We start from the raw sequence: 25,295 nt of genomic DNA on the forward strand, positions 1-25,295 counted from the left end.
CACCAAAAGAGACAAAGAGGCCACTGTATAAAGGGATCTATCCAGCAAGAAGACATAACAATCATAAATATATATGCACCCAACACCAGAGCACCCAGATATATAAACACTGTTAGACCTAAAGAAAGAAACAGACCCCAATATGATAACAGTACGGGACCTGAACACCCCTCTCTCAGCATTGGAAAGACCATCTAGGCAACAAATCAACAGAGAAACACAGGATTTACACTAAGCTTTAGACTAATTGGACCTGGCAGATATCTACAGAACATTTCATGCAACAACTACAGAATATACATTCTTTTCATCAGCATGTGGAACATTCTTAAGGTGATATGGATTGAATTGTGTCCCCCAAGTTTTATGTATTAGAAGCTTCATCCCCACTCTGGCTGTTAAAAGGGTAAGAAATCCTACTATGGCAATAGAAAGGTGGGGCCTTGAAGAGGTGATTGGATTGTGACAACTGTACCCTAGTATGGATTGATCTGTTCTTGGAATGGGAGTGGTTCTGGTGGCTTTGAAAAGAGAGTGAGTGAGGAGGTTAGTCTCTCTCTCTGCTCCACCAGATTCTGCATGTGAGACTCCTGTGTCACTGTCACCATGAACAAGGCCCTCACCAGATGTGTTCCCTGCACTTTGGATTTCCCAGCCTCCAAAACTGTAAGCAATAAATATTGTTTCTTTACAAATTACCCAGTTCCAGGTATTTTGTTATAAGCAATAGAAATGGACTAATACAGTAAGATAGACCATATGTTAGGTCACAAATCAAGTCTCAAAAAATTTTAAAAAATTGAAATCATTTCAAGTACCTTTTTAGATCACAACAGATTAAAACTAGAAATCAAGAACAAGTGAAACTCTGGAAACTACACAAAAAAATGTAAATTAAACAATATGCTCCTGAATGACCTATGGGTCCAAAAAGAAATTATGGAGGAAATAAAAAAATTTTCAAAATGAATGAAAATGAAGACACATCATATCAAAACCTGTGAAATATTACAAAAGCAGTACTAACAGGGAGGCTTATTGCAATAAATGCTTACATCAGAATAGAAAGATTTCAAATAAACTACCTAATACTACACCTCAAAGAATGAGAAAAACAAGAACAATCCAATCTCCAAATCGGTAGATGTAAGGAAATAATAAGATCAGAGCAGGACTAAATGAAATAGAGACCCAAAAAATGATATGAAAGATCAATGAAACAAAAAGTTAGTTTTTTGAGAAGACAAACAAAATAGACAAAACCATTAGTGAACAACAAAAAAAGAAGACCCAAATAACAAAAATCAGAAATGGAAAAGGAGACATTACAACCAATTCCACGGAAATACAAAGAATCATTAGAGACTATTATATACAACTGTACTCCAACAAATTTGAAAACTTGGAGGAAATGGATAAATTTCTGGATACATACAAACTACCAGGCTGAACCAAGAAGAAATAGAAAACCCGAACAGACCAATAACAAGCAATGAGATTGAAGCAGTAATCAACAGTATCCCAACAAAGAAAAGCCCAGGATTAGATGGCTTTACTGCTGAATTCTACCAGACCTTTAAAAGGAATTAATACCAATTGCCTTCAAACTATTCCAAAAAATTGAAACAGGCCATCTCCCAAACTCATTCTATGAGGCCAGCATTACCCTGATACTAAAATCTCACAAAGATACAACAAAAAACAGAAAACTACAGGCCAATATCTCTGATGAACACAGACACAAAAATCCTCAACAAAATATTAGCAATCAGAATCCAGCAGCACATCAAAAAAATTACACATCATGATCAATTGGGATTCACCCCAGGAAGGCAAGGATAGTTCACTGTACATAAGTCAATAAATGTGATACACCACATCAACAAAATCGAGGACAAAAACCATATGATTGTCTCAGTAGAAGCAGAAAAAGCATTTGACAAGATTCAACATCCTTCATGATAAAGACTATCAGAAAATTAGGTATAGAAGGCAAGCATCTCAACACAATAAAAGCCACATATGACAAACCCACCACCAATATCATCCTGAACGGGGAAAAGCTGAAAGCTTAAATATTGAACAAGTAAGCCAATTAAAAAATGAGGAAAGGAGCTAAAAAGCCAAAGGCTTTTCCTTAAGAACAGGAACAAGACAAAGATGCCCACTGTCACCATTCCTATTTAACATAGTATTGGAAGTATTAGCCAGAGCAATCAGGCAAGAGAAAAAAATAAAGGGCATCCATGGAAAAGATGAAGTCAAACTGTCCGTGTTTATAGATTATATGACCCTATATATAGTAAAACCTAAAGACTCTACTAAAAAACTCTTAGAGCTGATAAATGATTTCAGTAAAGTTGCAAGATTCAAAATCAACACACAAAAATCAGTAGTGTTTGTATATCCCAATAATGAACTAGCAGAAAAAGAAATCAAGAAAGCAAGCTCATTTGCAATATTCACCAAAAAATTAAAATACCTAGGAATCAATTTATCCAAGGAGGTGAAAGATCTCTACAAAGAGAACTACAAATCACTGCTGAAGGAAGTTAAAATGAACACAAAAAGATGCAAAGACATTCCATGCTCTTGGATTGGAAGAATAAACATTGTGAAAATGTCCACACTACCAAAAGCGATCTACGGATTCAATGCAATCCCCATCAAAATACCAATGACATTCCTCACAGAAACAGAAAAAACAATCCTAAGATTCATATGGATAAACAAAAGACCACAAATAGCCAAAGCAATCCTGAGCAAAAAAGCAAAGTTGGAGGCATAACACTACCTGACTTCAAATTATACCACAAAGCTATAATAACCAAAACAGCATGTACTGGAAGCCATTATGGAAAACAGGATGGAGGTTCCTCAAACAACTACATATAGAACTGCCACACGATCCAGCAATTCAAGTGTTGGGTATATACCTCAAGGAGCGGAAATCATCATGTTGTACTCCCATGTTTATTGCAGCTCTATTTGCAATAGCCAAGATTTGGAACCACCCTAAATGTCCATTGATAGATGACTGGATAAGGAAAATTTGGTATATATACACAATGGAATACTACTCTGCCATAAAAAAGAATGAAATTTTGCTATTTGCAGCAACATGGATGAACTTAGAGAAAATTGTGTTAAGTGAAATAAGTCAGGCACAGACAGAAAAATACTGCATGTCCTCATTCATAAGTGGGAGCTAAAAAAAGTAAATGAACAAAAAAAGAAAGAAAGAAAGAGACAACAATCACCATACTTTGTTGAACTTTCAAAAGGAGAGAATGGAACTGAGACCACTGGGGGTGGGAAAGGGGGAGGGGGAGGAGGGGTTAGTGAGAAATTGGTAAAGGGCTACAAAAAATGATTACACTGTGTAATGATAAATATAGTAATTATCCTGATTCGAGTATCATATATTGCACACAGGTATTGATAGTCAACACTGTACCTCACAGATACGTATAATCAACTATGTTTCCAAAAAATATATAGAAAAACAAAAAAAGAGACACAGAGGAGAGAAGAAGGGAGAGAAGGCCACAGGAAGACGAAGGCAAAGACTGAAGTGACGCAGCCACAAGCCCAGCCATGCTTGGAGCTATCAGAGCTGAAAGAGCACAAACGATTCTCCCCTACCACTTTCAGAGGGAGCGTGACCCTGTTGACACCTTGATTTTAGACTTCTGGACCACAGAACCGTGAGAGAATGAATTTCTGTTGTTTTAAGCTACCCAGTTTGTAGTGACTTGTTACGGCAGCCCTAGGACACTAACACAGGTGGAATTCCACATTGCCATTTACTGTGCAACTTTGGGTAAATTGCTTAACCTCTCTGAGCCGATTTCTTTATCCATGAAATGGGACAATAAGATCTATCTTATTAATTTATTCACCAGATATTTACTGAGTGTGTGCTATGTGCCAGGTGCTGTGTTAGGCCCTGGAAATGAACAACCCCAGACACAGACCCTGCCCGCCTGGGGCCTGTGGTCTGGTGGGGAAGCCAGTTATTGCATAGCATCACAGGGTGTACAACTGCAACCGTGGTCGGCACGGTGCCAGGGAGGGTCCCAGTCAGGAGGCCAGGAAGCTTTCCCCAGGGAAGTGATGACAGAATGAGGGATGAAGGGAAAGTAGCAGGTAAGGAGGCAAGGGGGGGAGAGAGTTCTCCAGTTGGGGCAGGGCATGTGTAAAGACCCACGGTGCAGAAAGCACTGTGCTCTCGGGAGCTGCAAGGGGGCTGGGATGGTCAGAGCCACACTGAGCGGGGTGGCTGTATCAATGGATGAGGCTGGAGGCAGGGGCAGGGGCCAGCCCACTAGGGCCTCGAGAACCCCGTCTGAGGGGTTGGTGTTTCTCCTGAGGGCAGTGGGAGCTGCCAGTGGGTTTTATGCAGGGAGAGAGCATGGTCAGCAGGGACTGGGAAAGAGCACTCAAGTGGCAGGGTGGCAAGCAGACTGCTGGCCGCGGTGGTGGTGGAAGACCAGCGAGGAGACTCCTGCTGACATCCAGGAGGGGTGACAGTGGCTTAGACCAGGGTGCTGGGTGGAGATGGGGAAGGGGCCAGATTCAAGAGCTACTTAGGAGGTAAACACAGGGCCACTGTGAGGAACAAATGACATAAATGCTAAGAAGCACTGCACAGCGCTTGGCACGAAGAGCTCACCAGCTCACCGATGATACTGGCTCCCTTTCCTTGCTCGTGCCAAAAAGGCCACGGGGCACCTGGTCACAGGCGGCAGCACCCATCACTGGCTTCACTGGCTGAGGGCAAAGATGGGCACCCACAATTTCCAGAGCTTAGAAAATCACTTACCATCCTTGAGTGAGAAGCTCAGAAGATCCTGTGGGAAAAGGTAACAGGAATCAGTGATACGTTGACGTGCAATCAGCCAACTTATTGGACAAATATCTATTGACTCCTGCCAAGTGGGAGATCAAGACAGACAAAAAACCTCCGCCCTATACTCTAGTGGTGAGCCAAATAATGCACAAGTAAGCAAAGAAGTAAATAAATATGCGAGAACTTCAGGTGGTGAAATACTTGCAAAGGAGGGGAAGGAGCTGTTTTAAATCTACACACTTGCCCACCAGTAGCCCGTGCCATAAGCTTTTGTCTGCTTGAACTGCACACAGAACAGGTGAGTGACATGCCCCAGGGCACACAGCAAAGCTGCTGATTCTGAAAAGAGGCATCATAGTTTAGTAGAACACAGCTCTGGAGTTTGACAGCCATCGTTTAAATCCTGGCCTTGCCACTTATCAGCTGTGTGACCTTGGGCAAGTTACTTACTCTCTCTGTGCCTCAGTTTTTCTCATCTCTAAAATGGGGGTTGATCAGACTACCTACCTTATAAAGTTCCTTTGAGAATAAAATGTTAATTTTAGTAAAGGGTACTAGCACATAATATGCAGTATATGAACATTGAGTTGATAGTAAATATTCAATAATGATAATTTAACATCAGCCATGATCAGCATCCTAATATGATATTATAATGCAACGTTTTATCTTTCAACCACCCCACCCCACTAGAAACAATTTTCAGAGTGGTTTTGGAAGGAAAGGATTTGCTCTACTGTCCCTGGCAGCCGCCACCCATGTGAGGCATACCTGCGTGATCATGGATGGGTCGCCCTTCAAGATGGGGTCCTTCAATAAAATCTGAGCAAACACGTCTGTTCCCTCGCCCCCCAGGCCGCTGGCAAAAGCAGTCATGGTTGGCAAGACGGCTTCGGACAACTCCAGCCACTTCACCAGGCCCGCCACAAACTCCGTGCAGAAGGAGCTGAAAGAGAGATATGCCTTAGATCCTGGGGCTTCTCGGAACTCGGCCTCCTAAGGCCACTGGCAAGTTGAGATGAGCTGTGGCCACAGGTGTGAACAGCCGGCACACACACCACTGTGATCCGTGAAATGCAGAGTCGAAACCTAATTGTAGGTGATGGGGATTTTAGTTTCTTGTCCCACCAAAACTTTTACCAAAGTGGCTGATAAGCCACAGGGATGAAAGCACCGGGCAGTTACTGACCCTGTGCCCTGGGCCTGGGCTATGCTGGGGACTGAGAATCAAAGCTGAAGAGACGCGGTCTCTAATGAGGACTCAGCGGCGGAGTCACACACGTGACTGAAGGATCCTGGTACCGTGCGATCTGTGATACGCCAGGGCAGAGGCAGGAATCAAGCCCTATGCAGCCCAGAGAGGGAACCCCAAATCCACCTGTAGAGGTGATGGGCAGTGACCAGGAGAGGCTTCTCAGAGGAGTTAAGTTGCTGCTCTTGGAAATCACCAAGGAGGTGCTTTCTGGAAAAAAGTCAGCCACTGCAGAAGTGGAGGAAGTGAAGAGGATGTGCACTGCCACTGGGGGTCTCTGTCCACAGCAGGCATTTGAGTGGGGTCGTGCAGGAGTCCCCTGGTGGGGGGTGCTGCTCTAGAAAAGAAGGAACCTCTTGAGTTGAGACACAGGGAGCACAGGGCATTTGGGGACTTCGACAGTGTCTATGTCAGATTTCTGATGCAGAGCCACCCTCTGTGATGTGAGAGGGAGGTGGGTGATGGGTGGGCGGGGGTATATAGAGCAGGGGGGTCAATTAGGAGGTGCAAACCACACTGCCTTGGGGTTCCAGCACCGTGTCCTGCACTCTGTAGGGACTGTGACCAGATGGAGTGGCGCAGGCTTCCCAGAAGCAAGCAGAGCTCCCTGGTGCTGGGGGCGACCTCAGGAGTCCCCCAGCCCTTGCACCATGCAGCCCACCCACCCCATTCCTTAGAGCTGTTGCTGCCAAAGCCCAAGTGGAGAGCCCTCCAAGGCCAGGGCTGCTGATGGGACTGGTGAAGAGCTCAGCTCCAAATCCTCTCTACTGTTATGGTTGGGTGCTGGGAAGCTGCTCTGAAATGGAGATTATTAGGGCTCCCCTGGAGACCAACACCTGTGGGAGGGAAGGCAGGAAGCAGGGCTGGGCAGAGGGTGCAGCTGAGCAGTGATGTAGCTGCAAGGGAAGCCTCAGCACACGCTTTGGGGGTTCTGAAGATTCGGTGACCCTCTGGAGTTGCCCCCAGTGGGATGAGAGGGTCGGGCCAGTCACTGGACGCAGGTACTACAGGGAGGGAGCAGAGCCTGGGCCAAGGTGGCTCTCTTCAGCTGAGGTAGGTCCCAAAGGGGACAGACAGCTCAGGGCTGTGCCTGCAGTCCTCCTGGCAGCCGGGGTGGAGGTAGCAGTGGGGGCAGGGGTTCCTTCATTCCTGAAGGGGGATCTGAGAGGCACAGCACCTTGGAAAAGAAACTTGACCTTTCTGTGCCTCAGTGTCCTTATCTGCAAAATGGGTTTAGGAGACTAACTTCACAAGGTTGGTTGAGGATTAAATGAGATGATACATATAAAGCACCCAGAGCAGGGCTTGGCATGTAATAGATGTTCAGCTAATGTTGGCTAGCATCACTATTTTCATGTACAAGGTAACAAAGGGAGGTGGTGGGGAACAGGATTAAGAGTCAGACTCTGTAGTCCAGCTGCTTGGGGGAGGCCTGGCTCCCTTGTTGACTGGCTTTGTGTCCTTGTGTCACTTCTCTTAGCTTCATTTTCCTCTGCTGTAAAATGCAGGTGCCTCACAGATTAGTTGGGAAAATTAAATCACATGGTAACAGTGCCTGGTACTGGTAAACCCTCAATAAATGTTAGCTACTACTATTACAGTTATTATAATTTACCCCACTGCAGTCTCCTGGGATTATGCTGGTGGTGTATGGGTGCATGTGGGGGGCAGGGGATGACTAAGTGAATTGCATGTTACTTAGGGGTAAATTTAGATGCAGAAAGGGCTCAGGACCAAGCATGCCTGGCACTGCTGTCCATGAAGAAAGTCTTGGATGCAAAGGAGCATCTCATAAAAAAGAGCAGGGGGAAAGAGCACAGACTCTGGCTCAAATCCTACTTCTGCCACTAGTTGTGTGACCTTGGACAAGTTACTTCACTTCTCTGTGCCTCAGTTTCTCTATCTGTAAAGCAGTGGCAAGAATGATGAAACCTACGAAGGGGTCTTCAAAGTGTTCATGGAAAGTGTGTATTATGAGAAAGCTATGCATGGATTGCAGATTTTTTTTGCACCAAAATAAACTTGTAGTGACTTACAACACGTCTGACCAGGATCTAGTTTGAGGCACTAAGAAGGATAAGACATCAGTTTTAAAAGAGCCCCTATCACAGCAGTAAGAATTCCGTTAGAATTGAAGCAAGAATAAACATCAAATTTATGATGGAGCTTGGGTGGAAGAATGGTGGAATCCTTGATGCTTTACAAAAAGTTCATGGAGACAATGCCCCAAAGACATCAGCAGCTTACAAATGGACAACTTGTTTTAAGAAGGGACAAGAAGATGTTGAAGGTGAAGCCTGTAGTGGCAGAACATCACATCAGTTTGTGAGGAAAAAAATTAATCTTGCTCATGCCCTAATGGAAGAGGACTGAGGATTAGCAGCAGAAACAACAGCCAACCCCACAGACATCTCAACTGGTTCAGCTTACACGATTCTGACCGTTGAGCAATCTTTCCACTTGATGGCTGCCAGAACTGTTGTGCCCAGATCACCTGCAGACAGGAGCAGAGCTCTCAATGGAAATTTTAAACAAGTGGGATTGAGATTCTGAAGCATTTCTTCGAAGACTTGTAACAGGAAATGATACATGGCTTTACCAGTACCGTCCTGAAGACAAAGCACAAGCAAAGCTGTGGCTACCGAGAGGTGCAAAAAAAGAGCAAAGATCATGGCAACACTTCTTTGGAATGCTCAAGGCATTTTGCTTGTTGACTTTCTGGAGGGTTGAAGAATGAGAACATCTGCTTATTATGAGAGTGTCTGAAGAAAGTTAGCCAAAGCTTTAGTAGAAAAATGCCTGGGGAAGCTTCACCAGAGAGTCCTTCACCACCATGACAATGTTCCTGCTCATTCCTCCTGTCAAACAAGGGGAATTTTGTGAGAGTTTGGATGGGAAATCATTAGCTGTCCACCTTACAGTCCTGATTTGGCTCCTTCTGACTTCTTTTTGTTTCCTAATCTCAAGTAATCTTTTTTTTTTTTTTTTGTCGTTTTTTCGTGACCGGCACTCAACCAGTGAGTGCACCGGTCATTCCTATATAGGATCCGAACCCGCGGCGGGAGCGTCGCCGCGCTCCCAGCGCAGCACTCTACCGAGTGCGCCACGGGCTCGGCCCTCAAGTAATCTTTAAAGGGCACCCGTTTTTCCTTTAATAATGTAAAAAAGACTCATTGACATGGTTAAATTCCCAGGACCCTCAGTTCTTTAGGGATGGACTAAATGGCTGGTATCACCCCTTACAAAAGTATCTTCAACTTAATGGAGCTTATGTTCAGAAATAAAGTTTATATTTTTTATTTTCATCCTTTAATGCAATTTTTCCACAAGCTTTTTGAAGTCCCCTCATATTTCATAGGGTTGTTCGACGGAGTAACTAGTTATGTATAAAGTGCCAGGACAGCAATTTATCAACTAATGAGTAGGCCTTTAGATAGGCAGGGCTTGATAATTACTACTAATATGGTCGGTGGTCAAGTTGAAATACATGAAAATCAACAGCACCAATGTCACAGATAACAACTGCAGAGCAACTATCTATCAGTCTCTGTGCTGAATGCTTTATACACACCGTTGGTTACTTCTCACCGCAACCCCACCAGGGAGGGAGGTGCTATTTTATCCCCATTCAAGAGATAAGGAAACCCAGATCCAGAAGGTTAAGTGACAGCTCCAGGTTCAAACCTACATCTCTCAGACCCCAAAGGCCATGCTCACTCCCTGCAGAGACTGCCCCTCCCCAGTGCTCACATTACTGAGCATTCACAATGCACTGGACACCCACTAAGCAGGGGCATCACACATCCCCTTTCATCTGACCCCACTTCACGGATGTAGCAGCTGGGCTGCAGGTATCCAGGGTCTCACAGTAGGGAAGTGGCAAAGCCTCATCTGGAATCCAGGCTTCCTGACTCCTAGTCCAAAGCTCCTTGCATTCACCAGGGGTTAGCGAACTTGTAGCTCAGGGGCCAAACCCAGCTTGCAGCCCAGATTTGTAAATAAAGTTTTACTGGAACCCAGCTACACCCATTCCTTTACACACTCTCTCCGGCAGCTTTTGGGTTACAGCAGCAAAGCTGAGTAACTGTGACAGAGACTCCCTGGCCTGCAAACTTAAAATATGTAGCCTTTGGTAGAAGTTTTCCAACCTCAGCTCTACCCCATGTTTAATTAATAGAATTAATTGTAGGAAACAGCATCAGAGATGTTTACAGCATGAATAAGAAATAAATATTTTAGAGGTTTGCTTTTATGTCCCCAAACCACCAGAGTGGTTTCTAAAGATGTTTATTGAAACCAACAGCATATCTAGGCTTTCAAAAGATTGAGCTTTCACCAGAGCAACATGAGGCAAGTGCTTTCCCAGGCTGGGTGACTTGGAGGCTGGAAAAATCTATCACAAGTATCATGTGAGACCTACAATGTCCATGAAGAAAGTAAACCTCTGTAAGCTACCAGCAGAACAAAGCTCAGGTCCTCTTGGCTAAAGATGGGTCATGTCCTCTTATACCAGTAAGAGAGGAGGAAAGGAGGACCCCCACTGAACTCAGGTTTCTCATGAGTCCTTCCAGAAATTGGAGAGAAAGTACAAAGTTTTGCCTTCCCTGAGGATGTTGGGGTGACTAAGCTGGTAGATGTTTCAGCTATAGGTACTGACGGTGACGTAACTCTAAAAAGGAACCTGAGCAGGTCAGAGCGTGCAACATAGCTCCTGAAAGCTTCCCACACACCTGGCACTTATAAGTTACCTCCCTTGAGTGAAGGTTCAGGTATACGAGGTTCAACAACTGATTGGTGAGTCCTGTGGTGTTGAAAGCACTTCTAAAGCCTTCTCGCACCATGAATTTTCCGGTGCCAAATGAGGTGGGAACTCAAGGCTTTCCCACATTCACTGTATTCATGTGGCCTTTCCCCAGTGTGAACTTTTTGGTGCCAAACAAGGTAGGAGGTTCTGATGAAGTCTTTCCCACATTTACTGCACACAAAAGCCCTTTTGCCAGTGTGAACCCTCTGGTGTGAAATAAAGTCAGAGATACAACTAAAGAATTTCCCACATTCGATGCACTCAAAAGACTTTGCCTAAGTGTGAATTACTGATGTTTGATGAGGCTGTACTTGTGGCCAAAAGATTTCCCCAAATCACTGCAATCATAAGGATTTTCTCCAGTGTGAACACTCACATGCTGAACAAGTGTGGATTTGTGTCTTCATGAAGACTTTCCTGCAATTGATGCACTTATAATAAAGCTTTGCTCCACTGTGAAAAAAAATAAAAATAAAAATAAAAAGATTGGGGTTTTAGTCTGGCCAGTTAGCTCAGTTGGTTAGGACACAGCCTTGTAATGCCAAGATCAAGGTTTCGGTTCCCCATACTGGCCAGCCACCCCCCAAAATAATAAATAAATAAAAATAAATAAAAGACTGAGATTAAAAAAAAAATGTTTTGTGCCTCAAAAAACTGAGACCAACCACAAGGAAAAAACTAGCATAATGAATCGGGAACATTCAAGAAGGAAACACCCCAAGGCAGGTGCTTATGGCTAGGCAACAACTGCCTGTGCTTAGAACAAGACTTGGACGTGGGGTGGGGGTGGGGGGGGGACACAGGGCAATAACTTCCTTCCCTATGTGCCCTCCTGGGTGGTGCCTGGAACACAGCCCAGGTTCATAAATATTTGTTTATGGAAACGAAGTACACAGAGCTCTTCCCTGGCTATGTGCTGGTTTATCAGGTAGGGGTTTCATTATTAATAATGAGAGCACACAACATTTGTTTGGCAGGAGCTCTGTGCCAGGCTCTGCAGGGGTCATCGACATGTACCCTCCTACAAGTACCCTCTCTGAAGCTGTTGCAGACAATACTGGCTATTTCTTCCAGGCCAGCAAAACTAATCTCCCATGGTGGAGGTTGCAAAGGGCAAATGCCTTTAGTTTTTCCTAGGCTCTCTTACAGCTGAGGCTTGGGCATGCGACTGGATCTGGCCAGTGACACAAAAGGAAGACTTTTCTGAGTATTCTGGGAAAGAGCTGCTCCCTGATGAGAGACTTGAGGAGACTCCCTGCCGTCTCCTCCCTCCTGCCTTGGGCCTTGTCCTTTGAGGGTGTGATGGATGGAGCTGCAGCAGCTATTTTGTGATCAGGAGGGAAAGGCCAAGAGAACTGCAGAGAAGCCAACCCAAAGGCCTTTTGAGGCACGAAATCATCTGTGGAACTATCTACCTTTGGATTTCTGCTTAAGTAAAAAAAATAAATCTCCTGTTGTTTAAATCTGTTTTAGTATCACATTTTGTTATTTGCAGTCAAAAACACCCTGACTGGTAGGAGTAAGTTCCAGTAGTATCTTCATTTTCCGGATGAGTACACTGGGGCAAAGAAGTAAGTCACAGAGTCAGCAAGCAACCACTACCATTTATGAAGCACCTACTATGGGCCTGGCACTGTGATGTGTGCCTTACCTACATCATCTCATTTAATTCTCGAAAGCACCCTGTAGGGTGGGTATTATTAGCCCCATTCTACAGATGAAGAGACTGATGCTTAGGGAAGTTAAATAATCTGCCAAGGTCACATACAACTGGAAAGTGGTAAGAGTTAGAATTTGAATCTGGATCTGAGTCCAACGCTTACGGGATGTCTCCTTGCTAATAAAGCCAGCATTTATCCGCACCTTCTTTTCATGAACCTTTGTCGAGTGTCTGCTACACTGAGCTGTGGGCAAGGCACTGAAGACTCAGGGATGAACAAGGCAGTTCCTGCCCTCCAGGAGCTCAAACAGGAGGGGTGGTGAGTACGGGAAGAGTTCCAGGGCAGTGTGGTGGTTGCTGCGAAGGGTCACTGGGCATACAGGTGGAGGAACACCCCTGTCTGGGGGGCAGGTGAGGTAAGGGTTCCCGGAGGTGACCCTCAAGAAGGTGAATGTGCTCAAGTGTTCAGTCTAGTAGAGAGACAAAGATAAATAAAACTCCAAAACCCCAAATGGCTAAGACCCAAGGCATGAGGGAAGTTTACTCGCATGCACAAGACTACTGAGTGAGAGTAGGGGATGGGTGTCTCAAAAACACTGCAGACACTTATCTCCAGCCCCCAGCCCATTGCTTCCTGTCCTAGTAATATCTTTGTCCTCCTAGGTCTTCTCCCTGCCTAAACCTTTGGAGCCATAGTGAGATCCTCCCTCTGCCCCACCCCCAACATTCAACCTGTTCTCAAGTCGACTCCATTCTCCCTGAGAAAAGTCTGTCCCATCTGTGCCTTTCGTCCCCTCGTCACTCACTGACCCAGTTCCCCCTTCAGCCTCCTAACTGGTCTCCTCCTGCCTCCAAACCCTGCCCTCTTGAATCCTTTAAGCCACAGCCCATGCTCTTGACAATTCTGCTATTCTGACTCCGAATACGTGATTGAAACACACACATGGTAGATATCGGCAATGACAGACATTAAATATAACACTGTCATTAAACTTGTTGTTCTTCGGCTCCCATGACACCCTGTTTCAACCCATCAGGGCACTTACTCTTCTGTGTCTGTCTGTTCCTACAATCAGCCACGTGGGTGACCTTGCTGAGACGTAAGCACCTTGGGGACAGGAGCCAGTCCTTACTCTGCTTTGTTTCCTCCATAGGGCCATGCATGACACCGAGCACATAGTAGCTGCTCAACAAATGCATGTTTCACGAGTGAGTAAAGATCTTATCCCCCTACTCAACTGTGTCTACTTGAGGGAAGGTAGGGCATCACTCTCATTTGTGTTAATCACATATACCCTCTGTGTACTTCGAATTGTGCCTGGCACACAGTAGGTGCTAAAAAAAAATGCTTGGTGAAGGTATAAATGAGTGAATAACTGAATGAGGGGATGTCTTACATCCCTACCCGATTGTGAGTTCCTTAAAGGCAAGGACAATGACTAGGTATTGTCCTATAATACCAGGCAGGTCCCTGGGCAGTTATTAATAGTCTCCCTGAAGCAGCATGGTCTTCCCTCTGTGAGACAAAAGAACTCACCTTTGCTCAGGTTCTGGAAATAGCTGGGACAGGGAGATGCCACAGAGGGCGGCATAGGCAAAGCGGTTGGCCTCAGTCAGCTCCCGGCCTGTGGGCAGAGGCGGCTGCCCCTCCACAGCTGGCTCGGCCAACCTGTTCCATGTGGCCATTCCCGGCCTGCAGGAAAAAATTCCAGTTGAGACATGCTTCCTGGGGTAGGCAAAGGTTACTAAAACAGGACACAAAAATGATAAACCATAAAAGAAAGTCCAATAATTGGGCTTCAATAAAATGAAGAACTTCTATTCATTTCCTTTAAGACTGTGAAAACACACACCATACATACTGGGGCAAAAGGAGAGGTTTATAATACATATACCAAGAAAGGATTTGTGCTCATAGCATATAAATGACTTCTACAAATCATTAAGAAAAAGAAAGAAATTAAATTAAAACATGAGTGAAAGACTTGAATAGATTCTTCATAAAGAGATTGCAATGGCCAACAAGTATATGACAAGGTGTTCAACATCACTAGTCATCAGAAAAATGTTAATTAAAACCCCAGTGAGATACTTCCACTCACCTGTCAGAGTGGCTAGAACTAAAAAGACCGACAATACCAAGTGCTGGTGAGGAGAAAGAGCACATAGAAATTTCCATGCTGCTGATGGGAGTGTAAGTTGGTACAATCATTTGGAGAATGGTTTGGCAGTATCTATTAATGCTAAACATAGACTTTCCCTAGGCGCCCCCAATTCCATTCCTGAGAAATGAGGGCTTACGTCCACTGAAAGACACGCACATGAAAGTTCATAGCAGCTTCATTCGCAATAGCCCCAAACTAGTAACAACCTGCATGTCCCTCACAGTAGAATGGATAAACGGTGTCATATTCACACCATGGAACATTACACAGCAATGAAAAAGAATGAATTCCAGCTAACTACAGCATGAATGAATCTCACAGACAAAATGAGATGCAGAAAGCCATTCAAGGAGACGACATCCTGCAGAATTCTGCTTATATGAAGTTGAAGGACAGGTAAACCCAATGTATGGTGAAAGAAGTTAGAAGAGAGGTTACCTGGGGGAGGGAGCACTGGCTCAGAAAGGGTGCAAGAGAGGCTTTGGGGGGATGGAAATGTTCTCTATCTAGTCCTGGGTGGTGGTTACATGGGTGTAAATACGTTTAACAATGAACTGAGCTGTAAGATTTGTGCACTTGTGTGTGGTGTACCTCAATGAAAGGAAGGAAGAAGGAAAGGAGGTCTCCCCAGGGGGAGATAGGGGAGAAGGAAAGGGAAGAGAAAGTGGGGAGAGAGGAGAGGAGAGACAAGCCAAGGCAGGCATCCAAGGAGCAGGAAGGGCCCTGGAGGTGACCACAAGTAAGGGGACAAAGAAGGTGCCAGCCTCGACTACAGGGAGTGAAGGACATGAACGCAGGCTCAGGAGCAGACAGACATGGGCATGAATCCAAGCACCTCCATCCAAGAGGTATGACTCGGGCAGATCAACCTCCCTGCACTTAGATTTCCTCACCTACATGAGACCATACAGTACCTGAATGGAAGAGCTGTGTTAGCAGTAAATGACGTAGCCCATGTGGGTCATCGGTATTTGTAAAGTGCTTAGACCAGAGCCTGGCACAGGGCTCATACTATACAAATGTTTGTTATGGAAATAAATGCATAAAATCAACAAACAAGATGCTAAGCACAGTGCCTGGCTCATAAAAGGCACAATAAATAATAAGACCTAATTTCACTGAGCTGTCTTCAGGTGCTGGGCACTGGGGCTGCAATTTTAACAGGAGTGTCTCAGCCAACTCTGCAGGCAGGTGCGACCATAGTGTCCAAGTTGCAAATGAGGACACAGGCTCAGAGGAAAGTAACTGGGCCTAGGTCACACAGCCAGTAAACGGCACACCGAGAGAGCCCAAAGCCAGAGCTCTTGGCCAACACCTCTGTATTAAATCCTTGTCATACTGCTGAGAGCTTTCTAGTCTAATAACCACACTCCAGACTATTCTTGGTCTATAAGTTTGATCCCATCTAGCTGAGCAATAAAAATTTCTGTTCTCAAAATATTACTTCTGTAGAGGAGTTATTTAAAAGTCTGTCCACGACTAATATTTCTTTTGCTTTCAAAACAACCCTGAGGTAGTTAAAAGCAACAAACCCGCATTTTTACAGCATGTAATGGTTTGCAAAGTGCCTTCCAATCTGTTTCATTCTCACAACTATCATGTAAAGTTGAGTAGGACGTGAATCATCACGATTACCTCCTACAACTGGGGAGCAGGCTCAGAAAGGCCAAGCTATTTTTTCAAAGTTACACAGTAAGTAAGTGATGAGATCCAAAGCAGACTTTTGACTCCAAACCTCGAGCTCTCTCCTTGACACCAGCACAGGGAACATCTCTCCCTTATTTCAGATGGAGAAATTGAGGCCCAGAGAGGTTAAGACCTTTCCCAAAGTCACCCAGCAAGACCGGCCTCAATGGTTGCTCCAGGAATCCAAGTTTGAGATTCTCAGTGGATTTTCCTGGCTCAGAGGATCAGCCCAGACCATGGTGGTGGACAAACAGTGACGGCACAAACCAGGAACAGAGGGCAGCACCCAGCCATGATGTCAGCCGTCTTAATGATTTCCACTACATTTAACCAACTCTACCTGCCATTTGGAGGCTGCGCTAATTGCACCTCATTACCCAGAGGAGCCCAAGATGCTATTTTATTGGGGTGGTAACTGGGGAGCCTCACATCAGGTCTTAGCTCAAGAATAAACAGGCTTCTAACTGCAGGGAAGTGGGGATGTACTTTAGGCACAAAAAGCTCAGCTCGGGCCAAATTCACTCATTCATTCAACGCAATACACTCTTGATCCCCTACACTGCATTCTGTATACAGTAGCCCAAGTGGGCTTTTTGTCACATGTACCAATCATGCCACTCCCCTGTTGAAAAGCCTCCAAAGGCTTTGCATCACAGCAGGATAAATCCCAATTCCTGTATGATGGTCTACAAAGGCCTGTACGATCTGGTCCCTGCTGCCTGTGAACTCCATCTAGTGCCCCCACGCCCGCCTTATTTACTATACCACAGCCACACTGGCTGTCTCTCTGCTGTTAAATATGCAAGTTAGTCCTTCCCCCATCCTGGTCTTTGCCTGGAACACCCTTCCCCTGACCTTCACTTCATTCTGGCCTCAGCCTGAATGTCACCTCCTCTGAGAGACCTTCCCTACCACCCAGGCAAGAGTACCTCTGCCCTGCTATCCCGGTATTAAAATAAGTAGTATTTTAATACTACTTGTTCCTATCTAAAATAATATTTTGAATTGATTGGTTTACCTTACAAATAGAATGTAAGCTGCTTCTTGTTTTTTCAGGCTGTACCTCTGGATTGCTATAGGCCTTCAACAAATACTTGCTGGATGAATGAAGAAAGGTGTATGATGTAGGATGCCCTGTTCTGGGCCTTGGAGCAGATCGGGGACAAAAGTGACAAATTCTCTGCTCTCAAGGGGCTTACATTCTGGGGGGGAGACAGGCAATAATACAGTGCATAATGATAAAATAACCTAAGGAAGTTGGTCAGGGTCACAGAGCTAATAAGTGGTGGAACCAAGACTCACACTCAGGAGGTCTGGCTGCAGGATCCATGCCCTCAACAGCCCACTAAATAAATAAGCAAACATTCGGTCAGGAAGTAGTCATCAGGAAGAACAATTAGGCGGGGTGAGGGGGATATGAAGTGAGGGGGTAGGAGGGGGTAACTACTGTGTGTGGACTAAAGGTGTCATTCTGGAGGAAAGGTGTCATTCTGGCAGAGCCCAAAGGAAGTCAGGGAGACAGTCCCTCGATGGATGGGAGAGGGTATTCCAGCAGAGGAAACAGTCCGGTGGTAGAGACAGACAAGTGAATTAGATGATGAAAAACCAGTGGGACAAATGTCACAAAGGGGGAAACACAAGAGACAGTTGGATACAAAGAGGGGACCCTGAACCCAGTCTGCCTTCCTGGAGGTGACAGTTAAGCTGAGACCTGAAGAATAAATAGGAGTGAGCCAGACAGGGGTGGGGTGGGTAGGAAGGGCATGTTCTGGGCCGAGGGGACAGTACATGGCAAGACCCAGAGGTAGAAGAGAGATGATGCTTCTGAAGAACCCAAAAGATGCTCAGTGTAGCCAGGGCCTGGACAATGAGTAGGCCTGGAGGGGTGGGGGAGAAATGACGTTGGAGTAGAAGCTGCCAAGGTCACCACTATGCACAGCCAAGTTGTCTGGGTAAGGAGTTTATGTATTTTTTTTGGTGGCTGGCCTGTTTGGGGATCTGTAATACCATGACCTTGGTATTACAAAGCTGCGCTGTAACCAGCTAAGCTAACCTGCCAGCCAGGTAAGGGGTTTAGACTTAATTGTAAGGGCCATGGCCATGTGGGGAGCTGAGCAGGGGTGGTACATAGGACCTCTCGGTACTATATTTGCAACTTCTGTGAGTCTGTAATTATTTTACAATAAAAAATTAAAAAAATATAAAGCAGTGGGATTATCTCTGTAGAATTTTAAAGACCTTTTCTCAAGGTCTAAGTAAAGTGTAAAAAAAATCTCTTAACTAGTTAACTAATTTAATAAACAGGTATTGCACCTTCTACATCGATGACTAAGACAGACAAAGACCCCCCCATCAGAGAGATTACATTCCAGTGAGGGACACGGACAAATAGGTAATCTTGGAAATAAGATATTTTAAATAATGATGAGGGTTCTGAAGAAAGAGAAACCTTAAATAATACTTACCCAGATTTCGAGAAACAGCCGTGGGCCTCCCCTCTCTCTAAGTCCAATGACGGGCTGTTCAGCTTCTTGATGGTTCTTCAGAGAAATATGCAAATTGCCCTGGGGGAGCAAACCAGAAAAACCAGCCTGTGGGTCCACAGGGCCTGGGAGCTGGAGGACACCCATGGGAGAGAGGGAGCCGCTGGTTAGCCCAGGCTCCTGAGATGTGCTTTCCTTCACTCCCCTCCCTGGGACGCCTGTCTGAGCAGGGCAGCAGGCAGCTACCACGTACTGAGCACTCACCATGTGCCAGGCACAGCCCTACATGGATCATCTCACTTAATGTCCCTGTTCTAACATTTTGTACCTGAGCTGTCCTTACTGCATCCAGCTCCGAGATTTGCCCGGGAGGCACACCAGAGGGCAGGCACCGTATCTCCTTCACATCTGTATCCCGGTGCCCAACCAGGAGTGGGGGCTCAGAAAACACCGGTTATATGAATGAATGAATGAACTAGTTTTTAGGCTTAAGCAAGAGCTGGATTTTCCTGGCTCTTTCTCTCCCTAAGGGCACTCCTGCTCTCACACTCCAATGATGCATCACACGAGAAAGGGACACGAACAGGGGCCAAGCTTCTGGAACTACCCAGGGATGTCCCACAGCCCCAAACCAGCCCCCAAAACATCAAATAATTTGAGCTTCATCCTTATGGCCATTTTCAATACCAGGGAGCAGGAATGTTATTTTTTGCCTCTTAAACTCTCAGTGGGGCTTTTAATAAGTTATCAGTGATGATGTCCTTCCCCTTGTTGGGGCTCAGAAAATGTTACACCAGAGTATGGCGCTTTGGCATGCTGAATACTTTGAATTAAAGGACACTGGATGGCCTCAGGGGCAGCCTCAGAATCAAGGTCCCTCTGACCTTCTGCTCATCTGTCTCCCGCCTCATATTCTCTCCCAAAGTGAGTCACAGAAACCAGAGTTCCTCTTCCTCCAGGTGGGTCACAGAAACTAGAAGCCCCATTTCCCCAAAGCCAGCCATAAAAACTAGAAGTGTTACTTTCAATGCCCCCCACCTTTCTGTCTAGGAGCTGGCCATAAAGAAATTCTCTGACCTACCCTGTCCAACCAACAGCAGGTCCTAAGACCCTCATTCCAGAGGGGTCCTGCCTCATGCCAGGGCGGAAGAAATGCTACAGCAGAGAGGCCAAGAAGAATCTGAACAGGCTTTGCTGGGTTTCTCTTTTCAGTCTGTTAGCATTAGATCAGACCCTTTTTGTCCAGTTATATTTCTACACTGCTGTCTACCCTTCATCGAAACTAAGCATAAAAATGAATAGTTTTCCCCTGTATCTTTGGGTCTTTATTCGGAAGGCTCCTGTGTCACATAAAACTTTGATTAAATAAACTCATGCTTTTCTCTGACCCTTATGATGGGTGAGAAAAGGGATTCCCCCCACTGCACCCTGGACGTCACCTTCCTCTGGGGCATGAGAATGTGCCTGTATTGTGTCTAAAGACTAGGATATTCAAATTATGAGTCCAATCATATCAAAAAGGTACAGATAAGAAAAGTGACTGGAAAAACATCTTCCAAAATGATCTCTGAAATAGGAGATATCAGAGACCTTCCTGTATTTCCTAAATTTTCTGCCATAAATATGTATTGCTTTTGAACTCTCTAGAACATTGTTTTGTATATGTCTCTATCCATAGAGAGGGGACTGTTGGACATGCACCAGGATGCTGACAGTGGCTGACTCTAAAGGAAGGGGGTTGGATTCTGGATGATTTTAATTTTTTTCTTTATATGTTTGTTTTGTGAATCCTCAATAATGAGTAAGTATTGATTTTAAAATGAGAAGAAAATAGATATAATTTAAAATTACAACATGGTGTGCTGAAGCCAGCTCATACTGGCTGGTGAGAACCAATTCTGTGCCTCTCCTCCCAACTCTGCGTCCAGTGATGCTGGTAACCTGAAATTGGCACAGTGGGAGTATTTACACCACAGGAATTGGCAAATGCTATAAATCAGGGATTTTTTTTTCTAGTGAGGTGGTTTTCCAGCATACCACTGGATACACAATATGATTCCAGTTTTTAAGAAATGTTTCACATAGCAAAAAGATCAGAAGGAATGACATCAAAATGTTCATGATCATTGGCTCTTGGTGGTGGGGATGAAGGATTAGAGGTGACTGGTTTGCGTTCTATTTTTCAGTATTTTTAGTATTTTCTGTTATGAGCTTATTGGTACTTTTATAATGGAAAAAAGTAACTTTAATTGAAAACAACAATTCTGCCTCTTGAGCCTTAGAAGGTGAGTGTTTCATCTAAGAAAGCCCTGGCCCCATGTGGCCCAGACAAGCCAGGGGGGCTGAGAGTTATAGTTAAGTCCCATTCATTTGACGAACAGGTCTTGTTAGTAACAAAATGGACAAGGGTTGGTGCAACACACAGAGTTAGTTCTCAGCTACCTGTGATGGTGGGATGGAGGGGTACATGTTTCAACTCTATGAATTGTCTAGTTGGATGTGCTGGGCCCCTAGACTATTCTAGCTGAGCAAGTGTGGTGACAGCTATGGGGTGGGGATGTACCACCTGAACTGTGTATACTAGTTCTCGGGTACCTCCACCCCTTGATCTGAAGTTAAACTGAGAGTCTCGAGTGTGTCTGAGAAGCTCAGCTGATTCCAAGAGAGAGTGCTGGATTCTTGCAGTGAGAAAAAGACCCTGCTGGTCAGGGCCAGCACTACCTCTGTACTCTGGGGTCATCTAATGTGCACAGGGCTGGTCCAGCAGCACCCTGGGGCTCAGGAGTCTCAGATGGGGGGAGGAGCACTGTGACAACAGCAAGGAAGTCCAAGAAAGACTTAGAAGAGCACAAACTCTCAGGAAACAACATATGCAGAGTGAGAACAACCAGGGCAAACCCATGCCCATAGCTAGATGGCAAAGCCCAGACCCGGGATGGATAGGGCTTATTCTGGAATGAGACCTCATTCTGGTGCTCTACAATTATGACTTTTGTCTAGCCAGTCACATTATTCAGCACCAAACAAAATGCTGACTGAGTCATTTTTGTCAGAAGTTAGAATAGTGAGTCATTCCACAAATATCTGTCCTCAGTTCCATAAGCACCCACAGTGGGTACTCAATGAATATTTGTTGACTAGTACCATAAATGGTACAGAGAGATTTCTTCTTAAGGAGATGAAAAATTCTACAGTCAGCACCGAGGAGAAAATTGAATATGGTCAATGTCATCCTTGAAATTCCTTTAAATTGTCCTTAAAACTGCATGACCTGGGCCTTTAGATGATCACATGCAAGAATGAACTTCTTGTTTTTATTTACATGCCAGACAGCTGTGGCCTTTTGTCCCATTGCAGCAGTCAGTGAAAGTCAAGGCCAAAGTTGATATGAATGTGTTTGTGTGTGTGTTGGGGGGTGGGGTGAGGGATAGTTCTCTTCCTCTCTTTTCTGGTCACAGTTGAATTTTTAAATAATTCTGCAGTGCAATAACATAAGGATTAATAGAGGGACTGCTACAGTGTCAGGGGAAGACTGAAGACTAACTGTTCTGGAGCCAAGGAGAAGGCAAAGCATTTGGCTGAAGAAATCCTTTACAACACATAGAGCTACAGCACTATCCTTTGGCCAGAAACTGTAAAGATTGCAGCTGAAAGGTAAAAAGGTAAAATGCACACACACATACACACAGACCCCCCAAACAAGACACTCTTGAGATGCTCCTAGAAGGGAGGATTCTAGGCAGACCCAGTCTATCCCCTCTTCCCTCCAGCATTTTAAGAGGGAAATCCATTCATTCTATCTCTATTCTTCCATTCTCCTTTCTACTCTCCATTCTTCCTCTCTCTGGAAGTCAAATTGGAAGCCAGAGGTAATGAGGCTTCTCAGGAGGTCTCCGTGGCAACGGTTCCAACATAGAACCCAGAGGATTTTTGGACATTCACATTATAGACTAGTAGAAAAAAGAGATGTTGGCATGGAAGGAAAGTTCCTGTCCCACCCTCATTTCAGCAGCCTAGAGGATGCAGGATGTCGTGGCCAGCCATTACTTCCCTGCTAGCACCCTGGTACAACTCACCATCGTGTCTCACATGGCTCATGGCAGGAGCCTCCTCACCAGTCTCTTGCTTCTTCCTGCCCTCACCCCTAGCAATTCACCATCCAGCATCCAGACAGTTCCATCTCAAACGGAACTCAGATCACGTCTCTCCTCTGCTCCAAACCCTCCGATGACTCCCTTCTCACCCACAGTCAATCTGGCCCCCGTGGCCCCTCTGCCCTCCTTCCCTTCCCTCCCCCTCACTGTTGCTGCTCCCCGCTGCTCCTTGACCCACCAGGCACACTCCCAACTCATGGCTGTTCCCTCTGCCAGGAATGCTCTTCCCCCAGGTCACTGCATGGCCGACTCCCTCACCTCCTTCCCGTGTTTGCTCAAATCACAAACCTCAGTGAAACCCCCCCATCCCAGCCTCCCATCCCAGCCCCTTTTACCCGGCTGCTTGGCTCTGTCCATAGAACCTGCCACTGTCCAACATACTATAGCATTTTCTTGTTTGCATTTATTACTTATCATCTCTCTCTCTCTGTCCACATATAAGCATAGTAGACATTTACAAACATTTGTTGAATGAATCCTGGTTTCCACTTGGGATAATTAAAAAATAATTCAAGAGGCAAATTTGCCTGGGAAGGAAGGGGGAACATGACAAAGTCTGCAGCGGTTCATTTGACGCATGGGTTTTCAAACTGTGCCCCAGGGCCCCAGGGACTTCTCTTACCCTGGTGGGCAAGAGGAGATACAGTGGGGAGCCCTCAACACCCCATCTTCAAATTAGAACAGTAAAGGATCCTGCAATACTGCTTCTGGGCATATATCCAAAAGAATTGAAAGCAGGGTCTCAACACTTGATCTTAGCCAAAAGGCCGAGAAGCGATAAAGCAGGGTCTCAAAAAGATATTTGCACACTCATGTTCACCGCAGCATTATTTGCAATAGCCAAAGGTGGAAGCAACCTAAATGCCCATAGACGGAGGAATGGATAAACACAATGTGGTACAGACACACAGTGGAACATTAGTCAGCCTTCAAAAAAGAAGGACATTCTGACACATAACATGAATGATCCTTGAAGACATGATGGAATAAGCCAGTCACAAAAAGACAAATACTGTATTATTCCCCTTATATGAGGTATCAGGAGTAGTCAAATTCACAGAGACAGAGAGTAGGAGCTGCTGCTGAATGCTATGGAGTTTCAGGTTTGCAAACCGAAAAGTTCTTGAGATTTGTTGCACAATGATGTGAATATCCTTAACATTACTGAATTATACACTTAAAATTGTTAAGATGGTAAATTTTCTGGTATGTATATTTTATCACAAATAAGAAGTTAAAAAATTAAAAACATTGTAACAGTAAATGCTTAGTAAATATTAACCACGTGCCAGCCCTTTCTAGATATCATCTCGTCACCTCCCAACAATCCCACAAGGCAGGTGCCATTATCTCCATTTTACAGATGGGGATGGAGAGGCCCTGAGATATTAAGGTCAAGGTCACTGGACGAGTAATGTGGTACTTAAACATGTGGCTGGGTCACAGCCCACAGACCAGCCACCTTAACTAAGATGATTCTTTGCTTCTCTTTGGTCTTGTTCACACCCTGAGGTGGTCAAAAAGATTTCAAGCACAATTTGAAAACCACCAAATCTGATAAATCTCACTAGCTCCCCTCTGTCCACAGGGTAATACCCCTCTTCTCAGCCAGCCCTCAATCCCCTGGGATGGGCCTAACCAGACTTTCCTACTTCGTTTTCCTTGAAGGTGAACTCCATTGCCTCCAGCCCATGCTGAGATTCCCACCTCGGGCCTCAGCCCATGCTGTTCTGAGTCTGGTCCCCATGTCCAAGTGGTGCTCTTTTTCAAAAGCACAGTTTAATAATAAAATCAGCTAAGATTTCTGCAGGCTTGCTCTCATGATTCCATTTTAGCCTTACAATAACTTTATGAGAGATAACCGTCCCCATTGTACAGATGAGGAAACTGAGGCTCACAGACGTGGAGGTCACACAACTGGCATGTGGCAGTCTTAGGATGCTTCCCCAGGGCCTGAGTGACTTCAAACCTAAGGGGGCTTGGGGGCTGCCACATGCCTTCCTGGATTTGTCTAGCTGTGGGGCCTCCACCTCTGATACGCAAGGCTTCATCTGGGGCCCCCCCCATCTCTTCTCAGCCATAACAGCTGGTTGCTATATGCCTTTCTCCCTGACCAGAAGAGTCAGGGCATCAGTACTTTGGCTGTTCATTCAGGTCCAAAACAGCCAGCCCCGCCTCCCCCCCCCCCCATTTCCAGCTTCCCACCCAACCCTGCGTGATTTTTCTTTACTAAATTAAC

The 25,295-nt window shown here is 45.2% G+C and overlaps 1 protein-coding gene across 4 annotated transcripts in view; it reads right to left on the reverse strand.

Moving 5' to 3' along the window:
- TMCO4 (transmembrane and coiled-coil domains 4) overlaps positions 1-25,295 on the reverse strand; it is a 100,132-nt gene that overhangs the window by 71,752 nt on the left and 3,085 nt on the right. For all 4 annotated transcript variants that reach the window (XM_063105138.1, XM_063105139.1, XM_063105137.1 and 1 more), the window contains exons 2-5: positions 18,885-18,983; positions 14,106-14,261; positions 5,624-5,798; positions 4,826-4,853 (exon numbers count right to left, since the gene is read on the reverse strand). In XM_063105138.1, the coding sequence (XP_062961208.1) occupies positions 4,826-4,853; positions 5,624-5,798; positions 14,106-14,254 (352 nt within the window). In that variant the 5' untranslated portion in view covers positions 14,255-14,261; positions 18,885-18,983. The remainder of the gene's footprint in view (positions 1-4,825; positions 4,854-5,623; positions 5,799-14,105; positions 14,262-18,884; positions 18,984-25,295) is intronic.

Source organism: Cynocephalus volans, chromosome 8, assembly GCF_027409185.1.
Source record: "Cynocephalus volans isolate mCynVol1 chromosome 8, mCynVol1.pri, whole genome shotgun sequence".
Taxonomy (NCBI): Eukaryota; Metazoa; Chordata; class Mammalia; order Dermoptera; family Cynocephalidae; genus Cynocephalus; species Cynocephalus volans.